The following is a 21,116-nucleotide window of genomic DNA, read 5'->3' on the forward strand; positions in this document are numbered from 1 at the left end:
AGATAAAAGACTAGAAAATATACCATAGTAATTTCTTCTTTTTTACTTTATTCTACAAATAATGTTTAGTATTTTTTAACTCAGCAAATAAAGCAAATATTTACCCTAAGAATAATTTTATTCTTTAAAAATTACTTTAGGAAGAAATATAACAATTGGTCTGATTTTCAATTCTATTTTATTGCAACTGGATGAGTGTTTTCTAAATTGTGCATTACACCATAATATACAGGATTACAAACAAGATTACAGTACAGATCAATTCCAGTGGTATCAGCATCACATCTCAAACAGCACTTATTCTGAACTGCATTTTACATGCAATAGCTATTGTTCTAATTATGAATTAAATGGTTTGAATTTTATTTAAGCTACTGTACTAATTGACTACAATAGGTATAAATCCCAACATTAACAACCTGAATAGATTTAGGCTCAGATTTATTACATGAATATATGACAAATCACCATTTGTGTGACTATGTATAAAATCATGCATTTATATTTTCTGGAAACATCAATAGCTTCAGATGCTCTGTAAAATCATGGAATGCAAAGGAGTAAAAGACTAAAAAAAACAGTGCAAATTGTATGTGATAGTCAAGCAGCTTTTGATTTAAAGAAGTGTATGTTGGCATTTATTTATAATATGTATATACAAGCTTGTGCAAGTAATTGTTGAATTGATATGTTTTGATAAGGAATGTATCTCTTTTTTTTCATTCTCTTGAAAATTATGGATCTGGGCTTTATTTTAGGGAGAGGGAAAGACTTTAAAGTGAAATGAATTGCTCAAATTGTGCAATTTTTTTTTTTTTTTTTTTTTTTTTTTTTACAATTAGAGAAGAAAGAAGTGCTAAGGCAACACAATAACTTTCTAAGCACTTTCCTGCTGGTTTAAATTAGTTAAATTATTTTGTATAAATTAGATATAATTCTACTTTTCTGATATGTATAAAAATTGATGAAGCTGCATGGTTTTAAAATAGGAAATCCACATTATAAAAAGTCATTAAAAATTCTGTACAAAATCACAACAAAATAATTCAGCATGGGAAAGGTAACAAGTAGTAAAATGCTGGTTGAAAAATATATATTTATATATATTTTAATTGGCCCATTACTAGTTTAAAAATTGCATAGATCCTAATTATTGCTTGTGATTTTGTTATCCCGATCAGATAATTAATATGATCTGAATACAGCTACACCAAATTCTAGGTGCACTTTTTTTTTAAGTTTACTGTATTATTATTTTTTTAAAATAGAAGAGCTATAGAAAATAATACATAAGGTGAACAGGAACTTTGATCCCCTGTTTCTTCCAAAGGCAGTAACGACAATAAATACATTTATCACTTGAAGCTTGGAGTATTTGCACTTTGCAGCAGTAGTACCAAAAGGGCTGCCTTTTGTAAACACGACAGTCACTGTAAGCACAGTGGGTTCGTTTCCCGGGAATGGTGAAACTGACGTGTCTCTAATCGTGAAAGATGGCATTGAGCTGGGCACTCATGACTCGCTCATGATGTGAATGGCTATCGAAGGACATAATATTGTCTATGGGGATCTCGCAGCGAGGGGCAGCGGCTCCCGAGAAGATTGATCCGTGGCTTTGGGCCCCTGCCAGTGTCGCTGCAGGATAGTGCATGGTAAAGGCATAATTTTTTTCAAACTCGGCGGATGGTTCATGTTTGAAAGAGAAGTTGCCATTGATGCTGAGCGGCGGACTGAGGGGTCCATCAAAGGAAGGGCTGGTGCAGTCAGTCAGCGGGCTTTCAAAGAAGGGCTCCAGCGCGGCGCTGTAGGCGTGCGGTGGCGGCTTTACGTGGAAGACATGGGAACTGTCCATGGTACCGTAGGGCGGACTGGGCAACCCCGGAGACTGGTAGGAGTAGGGGTGCACTGGGAAGGAAGCGCTGGCCGTCGGCAGGTGCGGGGGCATATCCTGATTCTGTTCGGGCAGAAAAGTCCGAGGGTTGAGCTGCAGGCAGCCCGCAACCAGGTTGGTGGTGGGCTGGGACAGGCCCTTGCAGAGCGTCTGTACGAAGGAGACCAGGTCAGGGCTTTTGCCTGAGCGCAGGATCTCCGACAGAGCCCAAATGTAGTTTTTGGCCAAGCGCAATGTCTCGATTTTGGAGAGCTTTTGCGTCTTGGAGTAACAGGGCACCACCTTGCGCAAGTTGTCCAGCGCCGCGTTCAGCCCATGCATGCGGTTCCGCTCCCGGGCGTTGGCCTTCATGCGCCTCAGTTTAAAACGCTCCAGGCGCGCCTTGGTCATCTTCTTCTTTTTGGGACCACGTCTCTTGGGCTTTTGATCATCATCTTCCTCTTCCTCTTCTTCCTCCTCTTCCAGGTCCTCATCTTCCTCCTCCTCCTCTCCCCCGTTCCTCAGGGAGTCCTCCTCGGCGTTCATGGCTTCGAGGTCGTCCTCCTTCTTGTCTGCCTCGTGTTCCTCGTCTTGAGAACTGAGACATTCATCTGTCCAGCTTGGAGGACCTTGGGGCTGAGGTTCGCTCATCAGCCCGCTTTCGCTGTAAGATTTGGTCATGTTTCAGTTTCCTATATTCAACAGGGGAGAGAGGCAAGCAGAAAGAAAAGGAGAAAAACGCCACACTCAAAAGCTAGATAAATAAGCCTTCAGCTCCCACTCCCTAGTCCTGTACAAATACAAGTGATCAGAAGTACCAGTCCATTACAAAATGGATGCCTCTGAGGAAAGTTAAATGCTGCGTTTCATAATGGCTTGTATGTGCCCCGCTGGTACGTAGAACACAGGACTGGGCGTGGGTAATGGTGGTGCAGGATGTGTATATGTGCATATCATTCACGCATTTATGTTTCCTAGTGATTTATTCAACTGTGTTTATGGTGATTTCCCAACAGGATAATGTGTGTGGAAATGAGTGTACACTTCTGCAACTTCATGTTTATCTGCAGGTGTCCAAAGTCACTCAACTCCACAAAAATGGCGAGTTTGAAAATCGCACATTCTGTTACCATCTCTATTCTGGCTTCTTGGTACTTAGTGGTTTAAGTTGTAGAGCGATTACGTAATTTGCTAACACTGGCAGTGATTTTTAAGAAGATTATATCGAATAGAGATTGAAGAGCAAATGCACAGGGGAGGAAAAGTAGTTTCTATAAAATTATTCCACCAACAACGAAACATTTACAACAAACGTGGACAGGAGTCGTCCATTCCTCTCTCGCCTTTCTGTTCTCGCCTCCCATTCCTTACCCTCCGCTAAATTTCCACCTTGTACAAAAGCTCTCGCAACTAGGCGAGGGCTGGGGGCGCGGCGCAGAGCGCTCTCCCACACGCCGGGGATCAGGTGCTGAAGGCTCCTCTCTAATAAACAGCCCATTGAAAGGGCCGCCCGCTCTTTATTGGGGCTTTTCAAAGTTCGTCTCAAACCTCCCTTTAAAAGATTGAGTAATTATAATGGTCAGCGATTGGCAATGACCAAGTTGCCGCTTCTGATAGGGAATATAAAAAGCCTTTAATATAACAACTGAATTTTTGGCTCTAGCAGTGGATGCTGGGGACTTGGCCGCCTCTGGAACAGTAACAGGTAGCAGTAGTGGTTCCTTTCCCTTTCTCCATCCCACTCCCCAACTAAACTAACTCTGACCCAGCTTTATTTTCAAGGATGTGAATACTCAAGGTGCCCACGTCTCTGTCATCCACTGAAAAGATAGCTTGACCCTCCCGATGTGCATAAAATACATAAGCACAAAATAAATCTTGGGAGCAGGTGCCTTTTCTTTTTCTTTCTTTCCTTTTCTTTTCTTACCAAAATAAGTGAGCAAGTGAAATAATTATTTGCTTTTAGGACTTTTTAAAAAATTACCGCCAGCAAATAATCAGTTACTGTTTATTTTTTTAATCCAAGAAGCTCCTATACTATTAAAAAATTTAAAAATTTAATTAGAAAGCCTGCAGGGGGTACTTAAACACAGAGATTCATTATTCGTGAGTACTTGTGGGCAATTATGGGGAGGGATACTGGGCTCAATACACATGCACACACTCCCAAATGCCCACATACAGAACGTGTAGGTATATCAGGTCTTCAATTACTGCTTTTATTCTCGAGCAAAAAAAAAAAAAAAAAAAAAAAAATGTTGTGATTACCTGTTGTTGTTAGTAGAACCTGAGCAGTGATGGTCTCATAACCCTGGGGGCCTCCGTACGCCGTGTCTTCTGCGTGGGCGAATTCCTCGTGTCCCGGCTGCGCTGGTGCTCAGGTTATATAGGCGAGTTAGTGATGCTGAGAGCGGGCGGGGCCACGAGCTGAGCAGCTAGCAGGTCCCTGCGCCAGGCACTTGCGCACGCGTCCAGGCTGCACGCTCCCTGCCCCCGCCCCCACTTCCCCTTCAGCCTTGCTCTTCTCCCGCCCTTCTCCGACAACCGCTCCCCTCACCCTCTACCCCTTACCCCCTCCCCTTCTTCTTCCTCCCCGGCATGCGCCATATGGTCTTCCCGGTCCAGCCAAGAGCCGGGAACCACGTGACCTGCCTATTTGTATGCCGCAGAGCGCTCCATTCCGGCCCCTTTGTGGCCAGAAGAAAGTGGCCCATCTGTCGCCAGTTAGAGACTCCGCGGACCTGTTTTTACCCGCAGGAGAGTTTAACCCTTTCAGGCAGCAGAAGGAAGAGGACATAGAGAGGGGACGGATTTGAGGGAAGGGAGCGGGAAAGCTAAAGATGACTGGGTATAGATTAGAAAAAGTAGCCTGCGTTCGCGCGGGAAGTAAGGCATAAGTGAAAAAGTCAGAAGCAGGGAGACTGAGGCACGCAGTGAAGAGTCCTCACCCTGGCACTGGTGTCCCGGGCAGCATGATCCTGCATTCTCTGAGAGGCTCATTTCTTAGCTTCTGCCCCTTGGCCAACGTTTTGCTCACTGGCACTAAAGGTTGGCTTATCCTAATGTCCATCAGGCACCTCCAGGCAAATGCAAACTCCATATAAAAATGGCTTCATTTGTAAACGCAGCCTTCAGCCTACTTCGCTAGCAGGATCACCCCAACCTAATCCCTACAGGCCTAGAAATTTTGTACCTTTCACTCCACACCCGCCATACATGCCACTGTGTGTTTCCTAATCCTCAGCTAGCTATTCCTTCTCTGGACACCCCTACTGACTTCAGACCCCACTTACACCTACTAGGATTTAGTCCTCAAAGCAGGCTAGTTCGTGCTGGCAGGAGTTGAGTTCACTGGTCATCATGTAGTCAAGTGTGGGAACTAGGCTTCTCTGATGCTTGGATTCTACCTTTTCAGAGACCACTGGGTTGCTGCAAAGAATGTCATCACCCAGCCAGTCCTGGGGGAAGCTTTGGTTGCCAGGATAGCAGGCTTCCCACGTCTTAACTTTGTTGTCCAACACCGACCACTAGTGAGGTGGTAGATACCCTGCCACAGCCCAGCCTGTGCTCTTGGTCTTTAATCCCTGGTCTGTAAGTAGGTACTTGGGTCAATCAAGTTTTCTCAAAAAGGAGTTGCAATGTGCCTATATTAAACAGGTCTTTTCCCTCTTTCTAAAAGGTTCATTAGAACAACCCTTAGAATGGCCTTTGTAGCCTCCAAGCCTCTGATTTGATATAGCCTCCACCTTCCCATCAAGCAGAGATTACTAACTTCCTGATAAATTCAATTAATTCGGAAGAAGTCATGTTTGTTCCTAAATAACAATTCTTTAATGTGTCTGACCAATCCATGTTCCAGAATGATACTTTGTGTTTTTTTTTTTTTTTTTTTTTTTGGAAAGGGGAAGAGAAGGAGGAAAGAAGGCAGACAAAGGAAAGGAAAGAAAAGGAAGAAAAAGCAAGAAAAGCTGGACTGATCCCTGTCTACTCTTTCTCCCCTAGGTTCTCTTTTAATCCTCCATTAACTTCTTACTCCCTTCCAAACCTGAAGCCCTTCACAATGAATGCATCCGACTTGAATTGCTTATTAAAAGCAATTGCCCTAAATGTCCCTCGAGTTTGCAAACAATGTCAGGGTTGAGCTGCTGAAGTGGGGTACATGTGGGAAAGGGTGAGGATGGGGGAAGAGGGTCCTAAAGAGATTGTGTGCGGGTGGTGGGGGGTGCAGCCTTTCCTGTCCAGCACAAATCCGAAAGAAGAGAGCAGTTGTACGTTCTGACCCGTGGCCAGGAGCATAGAATGAATCTTTCTGAGGTTCTGGAGAAGAATTGTATGGAGTTTTGCTTTTCTCCGTTGATTCGTCAGCACAGGAAGATAAAAGAATTCACCAAGGAGCATGGAATCGGTATTTACTCTGACACCATCTGTGTCTTCAGTGCTGGGACGTCGGAGTAACGACTTTCAAAGGCTGGTACACAACCCGGAGATCTGAGGACGTTCACTGCAGTGCCTAAGAGATGCTACTTTCCCTACTCTCGATTTTTGGGGAGTTTCAGAGGAGATGTTGGGAGAGGAGTGGGGAGAAGGGTTCCAGGTGACCCGAAGGCCCAGTGATGGTCTACGGACCTCCCTGCCAAGACTCCCCACCCCCAGAAGTAAAAACGTCCCCAGTTTGAGATATCCTGTGAATACAGGAAAATCTTAGTGGAGTTAGATGTTTCTGGCCAAGAAGGAAGCTGGGGTATTTCGCTTACAAGACTCAAATGTAAGTGCGGGAAATGCTAGACCAGTTTCCTCCCCCTCGTCCTGATAAAATCCACCTGGAATCCCACTATGCGTTGTACACAGAGGCCTGGGGAATTGTACAGAAGAAGAGTCACTCCGGGAAGTTCCGGAGACCTGGCTGAGGTTTGGTGACTCTTTTTTTTTTTTTTTTTTTTTTTTTTTTTTTAAATATTTTTAGTTGTAGATGGACACAATACCTTTATTTTATTTCTTTATTTTTATGTGGTGCCGAAGATCGAACCCAGTGCCTCACGCCTGCGAGGCAAAAACTCCACCGCTGAGCCCCAGCCCCAGCCCTCACGGTGACTTTTATTGGGCTTCCCAGTCTGCTGCGCTCGGCTGTACACCAGCCTCAACACAGGGAATAGCTACCTAAAGCACCAGGATCCTGGCGCTCAGCAAGTGCCCGAAGAGCCCGGGAGACTGCCACCCCACAGCGAGGCCGGTAAGGGAAGAGACCCTAACAGCCTGAGTCAAGGTGTTTTTTGTATGGGGAGGGGCAAAAAAGTGGAATAAGAGGTGGCTAGGATGCCTGGAGAAGACTGAACCGAGGTTCCGCAGAGCTCAGCTCGGAAGATGGTCTCCGTGGCCCCACCACACCTCCTAAATTTCCTTCTTTTTGGACTTGTTTGGACGGTTGTACACTTTTCACCCTCCTGATTCCCCAAGTTCTGTTCCTCTCTCTACGCTGTTGGTTAGCTGTACTTCCCCAGCTCCCGCCCCACTGGACGCTGTAGGCTGCTGAGCGGCACGCGAACCGCACGCGCAGGCAACAAAAGCCGCTTTCATGACTCACTGCCCTCGAGCAATGCCCTAAATCTGCCGCCCCCCGGGTCCCTGCACTAAGCGCGTGGCGCGGGACAGGCGTCCCGGCCGTTAGAGCAGCAGCCGGAGTGCCCGCGGGAAGGGGGGCGGGAGGAAGCGTGTGGTCCGGGATGTATAGGGGAGTGTGTCCTGGGTGGAGCGGAGGGGTAGGAGGGAGTCGCGTGGAGGGATGGGAGAAGAAAGGGGACGCCGGCGTGTGGCCCGGACGTAGTGGGTGGGAAGCGTGTGGCTGGCAGCTAGGGGTGGGGGGTGGGGTGGGGACGACGCATTCGCAGAGCTAAGATAAAGAGCAGGGGCCGGGCCGACGTCCCAGGCGGTGACCTGTTTCCCCGGGAAACAGATGCTTGCTCTTGCGAATGGAGGCTTGCGTTCAAAGAAAGGACCTAGTATGACCAGGGTGGCCCCACGGATCTTGAGCGGCGCCAGCGTCCTTTCCTTGCCTCTGGCAGCATGGGATGTGTCCCAGCCTGGGTGCATTCCAGGGGCAGGAGGCCGGTGATGCAGGACACTGAGGTTATTTGGAGATCCAGGGACGCCGAGGCCGCAGGAGCGGAGAGCTGAGAGCTATAGGGACGCTCCCTCTTAGGCCCAGTAACTCCAAGGCCCTTGGGAGCCCGAGAAGGACGATACTGGTTCGGACCGGAGAGCTGGCGCCGAGTGGGCTTTCCTCCAGGGAGGCGTTTGGGCTTCTGAGTCCCGAACAGAAGCTACAGCTACCCGGGCTCGACAGGCAGGCGGCGGGGGAGAGCCAGGAGCAAAAGAGACGCTATTAAAATGCCTCGCCATAGCCCCGAGCGCAAAACCCGTCCTCCCCAAATCTCCTGGGCTTGCGGCATAATCTTAATTAAGATAATTGATTCATATTGCACCTGCGAGAACGGAAAAAAAATTGATTCCAACCCCCAACCCCACAAATTGCTTAGAGCTATTGGATGGAGCACGACGCGGCTGTGATTTGGGCAGTGATTTAGTGCCGGGCTTCCCCAGCTCGGTCTGCCTGGGCCCTTTTATTTATTATTTACGTCCTCTCTTTCCCACCAGGGCCTTGGAGGCTCCCCACCCGGCGTCCAGAGATCTCTAAGGGACTTCATTTCTGCTTCCCTGACAGAATCGAGGGGTTTTCCTTAAACTGTTCAACACGCAGAATCAACAACATTAAATAATTGCAGACGAAGCAGGCATACGTGGGTCTGGAGCAAGATTGTCCAAGGCCTTGTGGGTCAGAAAGTCTGTGTATGCAAATATATGTTTGCGTGTGATTGTAATTGAGTATAAAAGTGTGTGAATCTGTGAGTGTGTAATCCGGTGTGAGATTGTGTGTGAATGTGAGCGTAGGTGTATATGAATATGTGCATGCGATTGTTAGTGTGTATGTGAACATTTAAGTGAGTGAATTCTGTATTAGTGACTATATTTGTGGATACGTGTGGGTGTGAGTGAGTAAGCACAAGTAAGTGTGTGCTCATGGGCATACCTGTTCACCACTGAGTAACATGAACAGAGGGCCCGCACCTGTTTAGCGGGAAATGAGGAACAGCTTGCGGTCCAAAGGGGAATTGCCAAGCACCCAATGTTTGCCAGCCTTTGCCTTTAACAGAAAAAAACTAAGCAAACAAAAATCCCCCGTAGCTGGGCACAGGTTCAGGAATGAAGAGTCAGCCACACCGACGGCGTCTGGGCGCCCCCTGAACAATATCTGCCACCGTGTGCTGGGAAAGGAAACCTGGACAAGTTCCTAAAGGAACGAGAAGAACGCAGAAAGAAAAGCCACGTTTAGAGCCTCTGGCAGCTTGGAGGACAAATAACTTCTTCAAAGAATCAGCACCGTGGACAATTCCCCCTCGCTGGCCCTTAAATTTACCCTATTAAGAATTAGCAACTCCCCTTTGAGCAGTCTTTAGCTTTTTCCTGTACACTTTCTTTCGCTAAACCATTGGTCAACGTGCCCGAACTTTTAGTCAGAGAACCCTGTAAGTCTACATCTAATTAACCATCTTTTCAGAAAAAGTTTCCTGTAACACTAGATATCTGGAATTAAGGGCCAGGGTTAAACTATAATTCAAGCTGATGAGCCTGAAACAAAGAAATCATAAATTGAATATTTTTTAAAAATGTCATTATTACAACATTTGTGCTTATTTACTAGACCTTTAAAACTGAAATAAATTTCTTTGCATCCATAGAAATAGCAAAATATCTCCAAAATGATTTTTTTAATTTTGCTTTTTATGGAGCATAAATTTATTAATAATATAAATCCCTATCAACACCATTCTATCAACTCTGTAGTTATTTTATATTATAAATGTTTTCTATCACATTAATGGGGAAATAAACCTACAGAAGCTAGATGACATTATTTCCTCAATGAACCACACAATTATCTAAATCTTGCCAGATTTAAATATTGTATATTAGTACACATGACTTATCCAGAATACACAGGAAAAAGTCTACTAGAGATGTTTCTCTGAGAAAAGCAAACACCTTTAGTAATTTAAATATCTTATAAATATATGCCATATACCCCCAACCCCTCCCCCCCACATACACAAAATGTATGTAATTTTCAAAATGTCATCATTAGCAAACAAAATCCTTATCACATATTATTCAGACTTCACTGTAATGGAAAATATAATTATCTTTGATTCAAGAATTCACCCCTAGAGTCTCACCTTCTTTAAATAAAATGTTTTCTTTCCTTTTAACAAATGCATTTCTACTTGAATTAAATATTGATAATTTGACCTTTTATGTCTTTAAATAATCAAAGTGGGAAAATTCCAAATGTAGATCTTGGATTTTGGCCCTGGTGGGTCTTTCCGCTTGAGTAGGCACTGAGATTAAAGGAGTTGAACTTCCTCTTTCACTGCTCTCTCCTTGCACTAATTGCTTATGCAAAAAATGCAGATTTGTATTAATTAGTAACTCCACTGATTAGTTCTGTGGTATTTTCACATAATAAATCATGCTGCAGACATGAATTTTGGCACATCACCCAGTGGTGGCTCAGGCTGCAATACAGATTTCATATTAAAATAAAATCTCTGACTAAATCTACCTTTCTGATGCAGGTACCATGAGCAGCCACCTGCTGGGAGCACCTGCCATGGGAAATTATTTTTACTCAGTGACAAGTTGCTTTGGGGGCCTAAACAGAACAATCTGATTATGAGGTTAGGTTCTAATAATAAATAAACAAATAAATAGTTAAACACATACATATATACATGATATAAATGTGCCTAAGTTTACTCATTTTGCAGACAAAAATATTATAAGAGAATCTGTAATAAGACTAGATGTTTAAAAATAACTTCCCAATTTATTGATAAACATCTTTGTCTATTTTCTTCCTGTGATATTTTTGCTTCTTTGTAAGATGACCTGATAATCTGAGACTCATCACTCAGACTCATTGGTTTATTCTGTCTCTATACACTCAAGCAAGTTCTAAGAAATAGAAGGACCATAAAAGGCCGAGGAGAAGAAATATGAATGTCAGGTGGCTTTACAGAAGGAATTTACTACTCCTGCCATCTTAGCATAGGATGAGAAGCTGTGAACCAGGCACCCACAATTGTCTGGTGTCAGGAAAATTCTCCTCTCTCCATTGGTTTCTGTATGATCATCTACACGACCCCTTTCCTTTCCCTTGAAAGCTATTTAATTTGATGAGGCAGATTACAACCAGTGTTGCCAAGATTATGAATTAAACCCAGGTGTTTTCTATGCTCCCCAACTATTTACATGTTATTATACTCCTACCATTGGTGACACTGTCCCGAGACCGCTCAGGTGCACTCAAATCCTTTATGCTCTTTCTGTTCCTTGTGCACTCTGTTGCAAGGAACCCATAAATTCAAGCATTTTAAGAGGTTGGGATAGGGTGGAAGAGGGTCATGTTTAATCTGAGGCCCCTCTCTGGAGTGCTTGCAGAGTCACAAAGTACAAAGAAAAAAGAATAAACATTTAGTATTGACATTCAGACATTGATGAAGGCTAAAGGAGATATATTTTTGATGGAAGTTGGGGCCTGATACTCCTTTTTGATAGTTTTACACAGGTTGCAACCTCTGGTTACCTTCAAGACCTGCTCTTGGGTGACTGAGTTTGTGGTTGGGGTGATGATGGGCAGCCTCTAGGGAAGTTCTGTTCCCTCCTTCTCTCTCCCTAATCTTTCAGATGGTTTGATGGTGAAAGGGAATGCTTATGCATTTTGTGTTCCTGTATTTATTTATCTTAGAGGTGGAGATCTCTTTTAAGGAACAAAATTTCCAAAGGTTGTAAGAGGAGATTACAATTCAAACCAGCTAAGTTGAATATGCTTTTTTCTCTCTTTTGAATTGATTACTGAATCTTACTTTTAAGGGCTTCACATGGATAAGATTAATAATCTCTGATGAGAAAGGATAGCCTAGATTTTCATGTTTGTCCCCAATGCAGGAATATAGTAACTACATAGATATCCAGGGTAGATTTCAATTAAGGTACCTTTCTTTTCTCTCTAGAATTTGTCTTCTCAGTCACCTCCTTTTAGAAACAGCTTCACTAGATAACAAGTAACTCAGCAAATCTCTATTGAGTGCCTCTATGTGCCAGGCACTGTGCTGCTAGTTGTTAGGAGCACAGGGACAAATACAAACAGAAAATTAGACCTTGCTTTCTTGAAGATTTCCATCTAGTGAGAGAAAGATTTAATAAGGTTCACTCACTAGTGAGAGTATATCCACCCAATGTGAAGCAAATGCAGGAAAGAAAAAAACTCACCAGTACACAAAAGCAGAGAACAAAGGAACCTGGACAAGATTCTGGCAGTGGAGCTTTCAGGAAAGGGGAAGAGTGTTACCCAGATGAAAGGGGACCAAGCTGTGGGCCTCCCTCAGTCAAAACACCCTGTAAAGGCTTTGAGCCACAGGAGCCTGGAGAATTTGAGAACCTGATACTATTCCAGTGTAGCACTAGGAAGAGGAAGGATAGTGGGAAGAGGAGAGGTGACCAGAAAGAGAGGGACCAGAGCCTGCTTCCCACTGAAGAGGTTTGAGCTGTTGGGAAGAGGAGAGGTGACCAGAGAAGAGAGAGACCAGAGCCTGCTTCCCACTGAAGAGGTTTGAGCTGTTGGGAAGAGGAGAGGTGACCAGAGAAGAGAGGGACTAGAGCCTGCTTCCACTGAAGAGGTTTGAGCTGTTGGGAAGAGGAGAGGTGACCAGAGAAGAGAGGGACCAGAGCCTGCTTCCCACTGAAGAGGTTTGAGCTGTTGAGCAGGGTGTGACTGAGACTCTGGAAAGATTTATATTTTAATAAAGGTTGTTTTAACCCAAGGGTAGAAAATTGATTACAGGACTGGTTTGGGAAAAGCTATTGCAGTTTTCCTAGCAAGAGGTGATGGTACTTTTACTGGGCTAGTTGTAACTAGAGGAGATGGACAAAGTTTGAGAATGTAGCTCTGACATATTTAGAAAGATGACCCTGAAAGCACAGCTTAGTTTTGTACAAATTATCCAAATGGTCTTCCAAAAAACTATGATAATTTATAATCTTGGGTGAATGTTATTAGTTTCCTCAGAAATCACATACAGTTTTAATTTAGATCTCCAATAATTACCCACAACATAACTACTTTGCAAAATAGGAAATAAGAACAGCCACAACACACATTTATACACATTTAAGACATTCCAGGAACTCTGAATTAACAGCTATGATAATTCTCATTTGAAAGTTGAAGAAAATTAGGTTTACACCAGTGAAGTAACATGCCCTATGCCACCTAGCTAGTCTGTACAGAGGTGTATTCAAATCCAGTCCTGGTGGACTCCAAAGCTTCTGCCTTTGAGGTTTTATGTCAGACCAGGGAAAAGATCTGACCAAGATTTACTTACAAATTGTTTTGTAAAAATTTCTTTGTTTGTATCTAAGAAATAGTTTTAATCTTGATGTTTTGTGGTCAATTAATCGAAAAATAACACCCAATTATAAAATCAGTTGCTCAGTCTTTCTGAAAATAAAAATGGGGAAATGATCATGGAAAAGTGAGTCAATTACATCTGTCCAAGTTTTGTAGTACATTAATTTATTTGTTGAGAATTTATCATAATGGACTATACAACACAGTAAATCATTCTACATCATAACCTTTCTGCTATAAAGTTTATTATTCAAGAATTTTTAAACCTGGTTATTTGGGAGGTAGAGGATCACAAATTCTAGGCCAGTCTGGGAAACTTGGCGAAACCTTGTCTCAAAATAGATTTTAAAAAAGGTTAGTATGTAGCTCAGTTGTAGGGTGCTCCTGGCTTCAATCACCAGAACCAGAAAAGAAAAGAAAATTTACTCACACTGTTCTTCTGGTAGAATTCAAATTGTTTTGACTCTAGTCATATCTGATTCAAAATAAAAAAAAAATTTCAATTATCATGAACTTTAATAAAGAATTGAAGATTTTTGTTTTCTTTTAGAAAAAATAAATCTTATTTAATTGCAACCCAATACTGGCTCATAGGCATATTCATTGCTTGAAAACTTATAAAGGAATGTCCTTTTACCTGGAATGGGGAGGGGGGAAAGAGAAAGGCTCTGAATGACATCTCTTATTAGTATAATTAATTTATTGTTTATCTTCTTAGCTTCTAAACACGTGAAACATTGGAAATTTCCAATAAACAATAATACATGTCTTTAAATATGGGTAGTTAACAAACAGATGTATCAAATGCATAGTTTTAAAAGAAGAAAACTAAAGCCTATCTTTCCTGCTGGGAAGATAGTGATTTTCAGTTTTATGGAAACCATTTTGTAAAAGTTGCTTATCTCAGAAAGTCCACTGAATGTGACCTTCAAGGTCATATTGTGCATTATGTACCAGTGTTTCTTAGTTTATACATACACCTGTATATACACATAGGTACACTTCATCCCCTCTCTCTTCACATTTATGTGTATGTGTGTCATTTTAGGATATTTCTGATTTAGTCTATGATCTGTTCAGGAAAACCTAGCCTTCCAATACATGTATAACTTTTACTCTTAAATATTTGAACAAACCACTACTTTAGAAAAAGTTTTGCTTAACTATAGTTTATACTATATGACAACTTACTGTTTTTTCACATTCATGATTGAACTGAAAAATTATGAAAATTATTTCTGTATTCAACATAGTAGAATTCTTTAATTGGAAATAAACACATATTTTACATGTATATTCTTCTATTTAAAGATTAACCCATGCTCATAAATATTTTTAAATGAATATTAACTTTGAATTTTGGTAGTTTTGTCTATTTTAACTTATTTTATTATATGAGAATACACAAACTACTGTGTATGATCAACTTAGTATACAAAGGAAGAGAATCCTACAGACCATTAATTTTGAAGTCATGTGAAATTAACTATACTAGGGAACATAAAAACAGAGAAGGGACAAATGAGAATCCTGCAAATGCAGCCCAGATCTGCAGATCATTAAGCTGATCATAGACAGATGAGAAATAATAAATATCTGTGCTTTAATCCACTAGTTGTGGGGTGGTTTACCATGAACAATAGATACATGGCATGCTACTATGAAAAAATTCACATTTTCCAGATTGCTTTGTTTGATGTTTTGAATTAAATTAAAAAATCTGTTTAAGCAAGACTTTCTATCAATATCCTATACTTAAAAAGTGTTTCAACAAGTTTAAGACTAACTGCACTTCACAGTATACATTAAACTGGTATTTATCTATTGGGGATTACACTAAATGCTATGGACAAGTTTATCTCATTTAATCTTCAAAACAGTTCTGTGAATAGGTGTTGTTGCTATTTTTGTCATTACACGGATGAGGAAATAAGTCATGTGTTCAAAGTTACATATCTAGAAAAGTGTGAAACATTTTTACTTTTTACTTTTATTGCTATTCAGATGAAGTGACTATCAATCTAATTAAGAATGAAGAATAGCATGTATATTGGGAAACATTGTAATGCACCATATTCTGGATCCACTTTTCTCTCCTCTTTACAGTCCTGTATTTTCAGCCAGGTTTACACAATCACACAAAATACATGCTGTACTGCTGTACGTTCCACGTATAGTCAATACTGTGGATTGAATCACTCAACACCCACTAACATTCTTACGTGCTTTACTAGAATGGAAAGGTTGGAAAGTAAAACAAAGAAATAAATATAAAACATTTCCTATGCTCCCTAGATGTGGCATACATTTTGCAATCAGATGCATTACACTTCAGCTTAGAACCAAGTTACATGGGGAAGTGAAAGAATTTATTTATTTGGCTCAGATGTGAATACAAAGTAATGAAGCCAGAATATGTGGTGTTGGCTTTCTGATATGTCATTTCCCTGACTCTAGAGAAGGCAGACACTTTCTTAACAACTTAGTTTTGTGGTATAGTTTTAGATACCATACCTGGAATCTCAGGTTACAGCCCGTTTCAAGTCTTCTGACCTTTGTAGGAGTTATCTATACTATCTTGAAATCTATTTGTATGGATTTCAGATGGAGTTATATTGTCTGCAATTAAGAAGTCTTTCCTGTTTGGTAATTGGGGCCAGAAGTGCTATGGGTAACAGAACTATAAGAACATAGGAATATATGATCATTTGATTAAGAAAATGAATTAGGTTCAAAGGTGTTAGAGGGGAAGATGATATTAATCTATGACACACAGCAATTAGTTGATTAATTTATCATCCATGGTCATCTGGGACAAACTGCCACACTGAGTGACTGCTACAATGGGCAAGGACAATGTAAGGAACACAGAGGTGGACTAATGGCTTTCAGTCACTTGGAGTAACTTCAAGTAAATACATGTCTCACTCAAGCACTATTTAAAAAAAAAAAAAACCTGGGAAATTTTTACAAATTCTCTAAAGGAAACTCTAAATGTTTTATAGAACTGATTTAGCCTATTACCAAACAGGTGGTTGAATTATAGTGTAGTCCACTGATGCTCACTGGTGGTCCCTGGATGGGCAGCATAAGTTACAATTGGAAACTTGTTGAAAGAGGAAATTCTTAAGCCTCATTCCAGAACTATGGAAATAGAGATTCTGGGGTTGGAGCCCAGAAATCCAGTTTCAAAAGACATCCAGGTGAGAAACACTAATGGTTCCAAGGCCTCACCAAATCCTCTTGCTGATGGAAAAGGGATAAAAACTGAGAAATTCAGGGACAATATTTGTGTTATGGTTTGAATGTGAGGTGTTCCCCAAAAACTCATGTGTGAGAGCGTGCAAGAAGGTTCAGAGGAGAAATGATTGGGTTGTAAGAGTCTTAACCCCTTCAGTGACTTAATCCCCTGATAGAGATTAACTGAGTGGTAACTGAAATGGTAGGGTGTGACTGGAGGAAGTGGAATTTGGGGCGTGGTTTTGGGCATATATTTTGTGTCTGGCAAGCGGACTCTCTCTCTCTCTGTTATCTGATCACTATGTGAGATGTTTCCATCCGCCACCCTCTCCCACCATGATATTCATCCACTCCTTGGAGCCCCAAGCCCCGAGGAATGTAACTGACCTTTTAAGGTGTAAGACCTCTGAGCCCTCAACAATTGTGCTGGTAGGGTCATTTATTCAGTGACTAAAACAATTTGGGAGGAAAGTGCTGCAACTACACTAAATACCTAAATTCTATTGGAAAGTTTACTTTTCAAACTAAACACCCCCTTGTCCTGTATCTTTTGAGTCCTGGTCTGGGTTTGCTTGAAGTTTCCTCTGAAGTAGTCAACATGCAAGAGGATGTGAATTCTATTCATACCCCTTCCTTACTCTCTCCCTTTCTCCAACCTATGACTAGTGTCTGATCCTACCCAGGATTAGCTAGGACAAAAACAATTTCACACTCAGGAGAAGACTAGTAAGTAATTTCAAGATCTTGTTCATTTTTACTGCCCTAAATCGTGGGAGCAAATGTACAACTAGCTTTGGAAGAATCAGGTTGAATTTGTGGATATAGATGTAATTATTAGTAATTCTGGATTCAAAGTGCTATATTCCCAGTGTTTGCTCAGAAAGTAGATGTACCTTCAAAGTGATCTACAATCCATGGAACTCAAGTATCAAAAAATTGATATGATGTGGGAAAATGCAATTCAAACTTTTAAGGGGAAAAGTGAATTAATTATGTGTAAACTTCTCACCCACCCCCTAACAATGCCTAATGTGAGCTTTGGGAGTGACAGCATCTTTGAAAAATTTCTTCAGTAAGGGAAGGGAAATAGGCAATGTTAACTACTGAGTGGGGATCCTTAATAGTAATTGTGGTCATGACTGTTTAGGGCAACAGGCTAGGAAGCATCACGTGAGTCAGAGGCAAGTTGGGATTTTTACCATAACACACAGCAGAAATGGATTGGTGATTAGAATGAATGAACACAAGAAAACATGGAGTGGTATCTTAAGCTTTCACGGAATCTCTGCAATTAAATTAGCTCTAAATAAAAACAACACATGAATGGTAAAACCATGACTATCACAAATCACCATGATGTCTTGATGGCTGCTCACCCAATTCCCAGACTTAAGCCCATTCCTAAGTCTAAACCTTGAATATAAAGGAAGCCAGAAATCCTGTTGTGATGTTATCACAAGCACACACCATGAGTCTTTCTCTCAGTCCCCTCTAAAAGTATCTTTGACCGTTTACCAAGGTAACTATATAGTGGGAAAAGGAAAATAGGCAGGTCTTTTATGGAGTATGGACCCTTACCTATGAACTAATGTGTAAAGAATGTCAGTGTGATCTACCTGGAAGAATGGTGATATATGAAGGTTAGGAGATTATTAGATTGAGGGGGTCCTAATTCTGTCACAACTGTACCTATGGGTCTGCAAATCTGTACTGTGATTGCTTTTACATTTCTCACATATAGAAATGACTGAATATACATGTTTACTCCCTGACCCTCAAAATGTAACCAAGGGCCAAATATTGAGCACCAAAAGTAAAACTGCCCACTGGAAGAATTGCAGAGATCAGTTCATCATCCAAGATTCAAAAGCTACTAGGTGACATGGCAGCAGCTATTAATTGTCCCCTAAGAGCTCTACTTCCCTTTTTCTCATAACAATAATATCTTTGAATTTTAACTAGGAAAATAGCCATTCTGAAAGAGACTACATTTTACTGCCAAATGGAACTACATGGAACTACATATGACTAAGTTGTGACCCATGAAATGTGAGTGACAGTGATGAGAGAAATTTCTGGATCTTGTCAATCAAATGGATTGATGTATCTACTCCTTCCTTTTGTGCTGATTGAAGTGTAGACCAAAGCACTACTATCAGGACAATGTGGCAACAAGATAGAAGAATTTGGGTTATTCATAGAGCCACCAAACTTTGGTGTGCTTACACAAGGACTTTCACTTGAGTGAGAGATAAGTTTTTATTTGTTTTTTTTTTTTGTTGTTGTTGTTGTTGTTTATACCTGTACCACTTTGGATCTCTCTGCAGCAATTGAATCTATATGCTAACAAACGGAGGTGGCAATCCCTCTCATAGCTCCATTTAAAAGCCTGCATCCCCTTTCCTTGCTTTATGCAAATGACAGATGACTCTTGGAGAATGTAATTGGAGTGCTATAAACTTAATTAAGTGATGATTGTAAGGGTAGGTGCTATTCCACATGATCTTTCTAGTTAAGTGAACTCCTGACACTTGGTATTCATCTATTATTCTTGACAAATGTTTTTCTCCCAATGAGCACAGAGTACCAGAGCAGCATGATTTGATGCATTCTACTTTAGATATACCAATTCTTCCACTCTGTGTAATAATTAGCCTTGAAACTTTGGTCATTTCATTATTCCATGGAACTCCTTGCTTGTCTATTACAGCAATGACATTGTAATGATATGGGATGTAGGAAGTAGCAGATACTCTAGTTCCTTCAAAAAGGTCCATGATGGCTAGTGGGTGAGAAGTGAATCCGAGGAAAATTTAGAGACATGACATCTCAGCAAAGGTTATAGCAATCCAAGGAATGTGACAAAAAGATATTTCTTCTGAAGTAAAAGGTCATTTGTTTTACTTCGTACCTCCTATTGCTAAGATTAAGAGTTTTCATCCAAAAGTTATCAAATTGGAGTAATTAAAATAATTGAAGAAGAAAGGAAGGTAAATAAAGGCATTTTTCTTATGCATATTTACTTGTATTTTTTTTTAGGTGGTTATAAATAGCTTGGAAAAATGACTTGAAGTAAGAAAGGCCTATCAGAGACTTAGGCACTAGACAGAGATCCTGTGCCTGATAGAAGAAAAAGTAGGCCCAAATCTTTATCATATCAGCCTAGGATCTGATTTCCTTAACAAGACCCCTAAAGTGCAAGAAGCAAAATCAAGAATCAATAAATGGTATGGATTTAAACTAAAAAACTCTTTCTCAGCAAAAGAAACAATAATGTGAAGAGAGAGCCTACAGATTGGGAGAAAATCTTTACCACATGCACCTCAGATAAAGCATTAATCTCTAGGATATGTAAAGAACTCAAAAAACCTAATACTAAAAAAAAAATAAAAAACCCATCAATAAATACGCTAAGGAACTGAACAGACACTTCACAGAAGAAGAAATACAATCAATCAAAAAATATATGAAAAAATGTTCAACATCTCTAGCAATTAGAGAAATGCAAATCAAAACTACTCTAAGATTTTAACTCACTCTAGTCAGAATGGCAGTCATCATGAATACAGGCAACAATAAATGTTAGTTGACAAGAATGTGGGGAAAAAGGCACACTCAAACATTGCTGGTGGAACTGCAAATTGGTGCAACCACTATGGAAAACAGTATGGAGATTCCTCAGAAAACTTGGAATGGAACCACCATTTGACCCAGCTATCCCATTCCTTAATTTATACCCAAAATAGTATGCTTAAAATCAGCATACTACAGTGACACAGCCACATCAATGTTTATAGCAGCTCAATTCACAATAGCTAAACTATGAAAACAACCTAGGTGCCCTTCAACAGATGAATGAATAAAGAAAATGTGATACATATACACAATGAAATATATCTTAACCTTAAAGAATAATGAAATTATGGCATTTACTGGTAAACGGATGGAACTGGAGAATATGATAAGCCAAATAAGCCTATCCCAAAGAACCAAAGGTCAAATGTTTTCTCTAATATGAGGATCCTAATTCACAATAAGGTGGTGGGCGCTAGGGGAAAATAGAGTTACTTTAGATAAGGGGACTGATGGGAGGGGAAGGGATATGCGGACAGAAAGGATATTAGAATGAAACAGACATTATTTCCTTGTGTACATATATATGACTGCTTGGCCTATGTGACTACAAAATGTACACTCAGTAAAAGGAGAAATTGTACCCCATTTATGTATGATACATCAAAGTGCATAAATGCATTCTACTATCATGTATAACCAATTAGAACAAATAAAAAAAATTTTAAAAGTCCTAATTATCTGGATAATTTGAATGAATTCTATACAATGGAGGATAAGGAGATCATGAATGATTTGCAGTATAAGGAAATGAATTGTTTGCATTGTTAGAAGACAACTTTAGCAAATGAAAGATGCAAGAAAAAATGTGCTCTGTCAAAGTGAGACTAGATAAGCAGAATAAAATGAGAG

The 21,116-nt window shown here is 40.8% G+C and overlaps 1 protein-coding gene across 1 annotated transcript; it reads right to left on the reverse strand.

Annotated features, from left to right (window-relative positions):
- Positions 1 to 766: 766 nt before the first annotated feature.
- On the reverse strand, positions 767 to 4,261 carry Neurod1 (neuronal differentiation 1). The gene is made up of 2 exons (XM_047542719.1): positions 4,139 to 4,261; positions 767 to 2,562 (listed from the first exon to the last, which is right to left on the reverse strand). The coding sequence occupies exon 2, from the start codon at positions 2,549 to 2,551 to the stop codon at positions 1,481 to 1,483; it is 1,071 nt and encodes a 356-aa protein (XP_047398675.1). The 5' UTR covers positions 2,552 to 2,562; positions 4,139 to 4,261; the 3' UTR covers positions 767 to 1,480.
- Between the last annotated feature and the right edge of the window lie 16,855 nt (positions 4,262 to 21,116).

Source organism: Sciurus carolinensis, chromosome 3 (genome assembly GCF_902686445.1).
Source record: "Sciurus carolinensis chromosome 3, mSciCar1.2, whole genome shotgun sequence".
Lineage (NCBI taxonomy): Eukaryota > Metazoa > Chordata > Mammalia > Rodentia > Sciuridae > Sciurus > Sciurus carolinensis.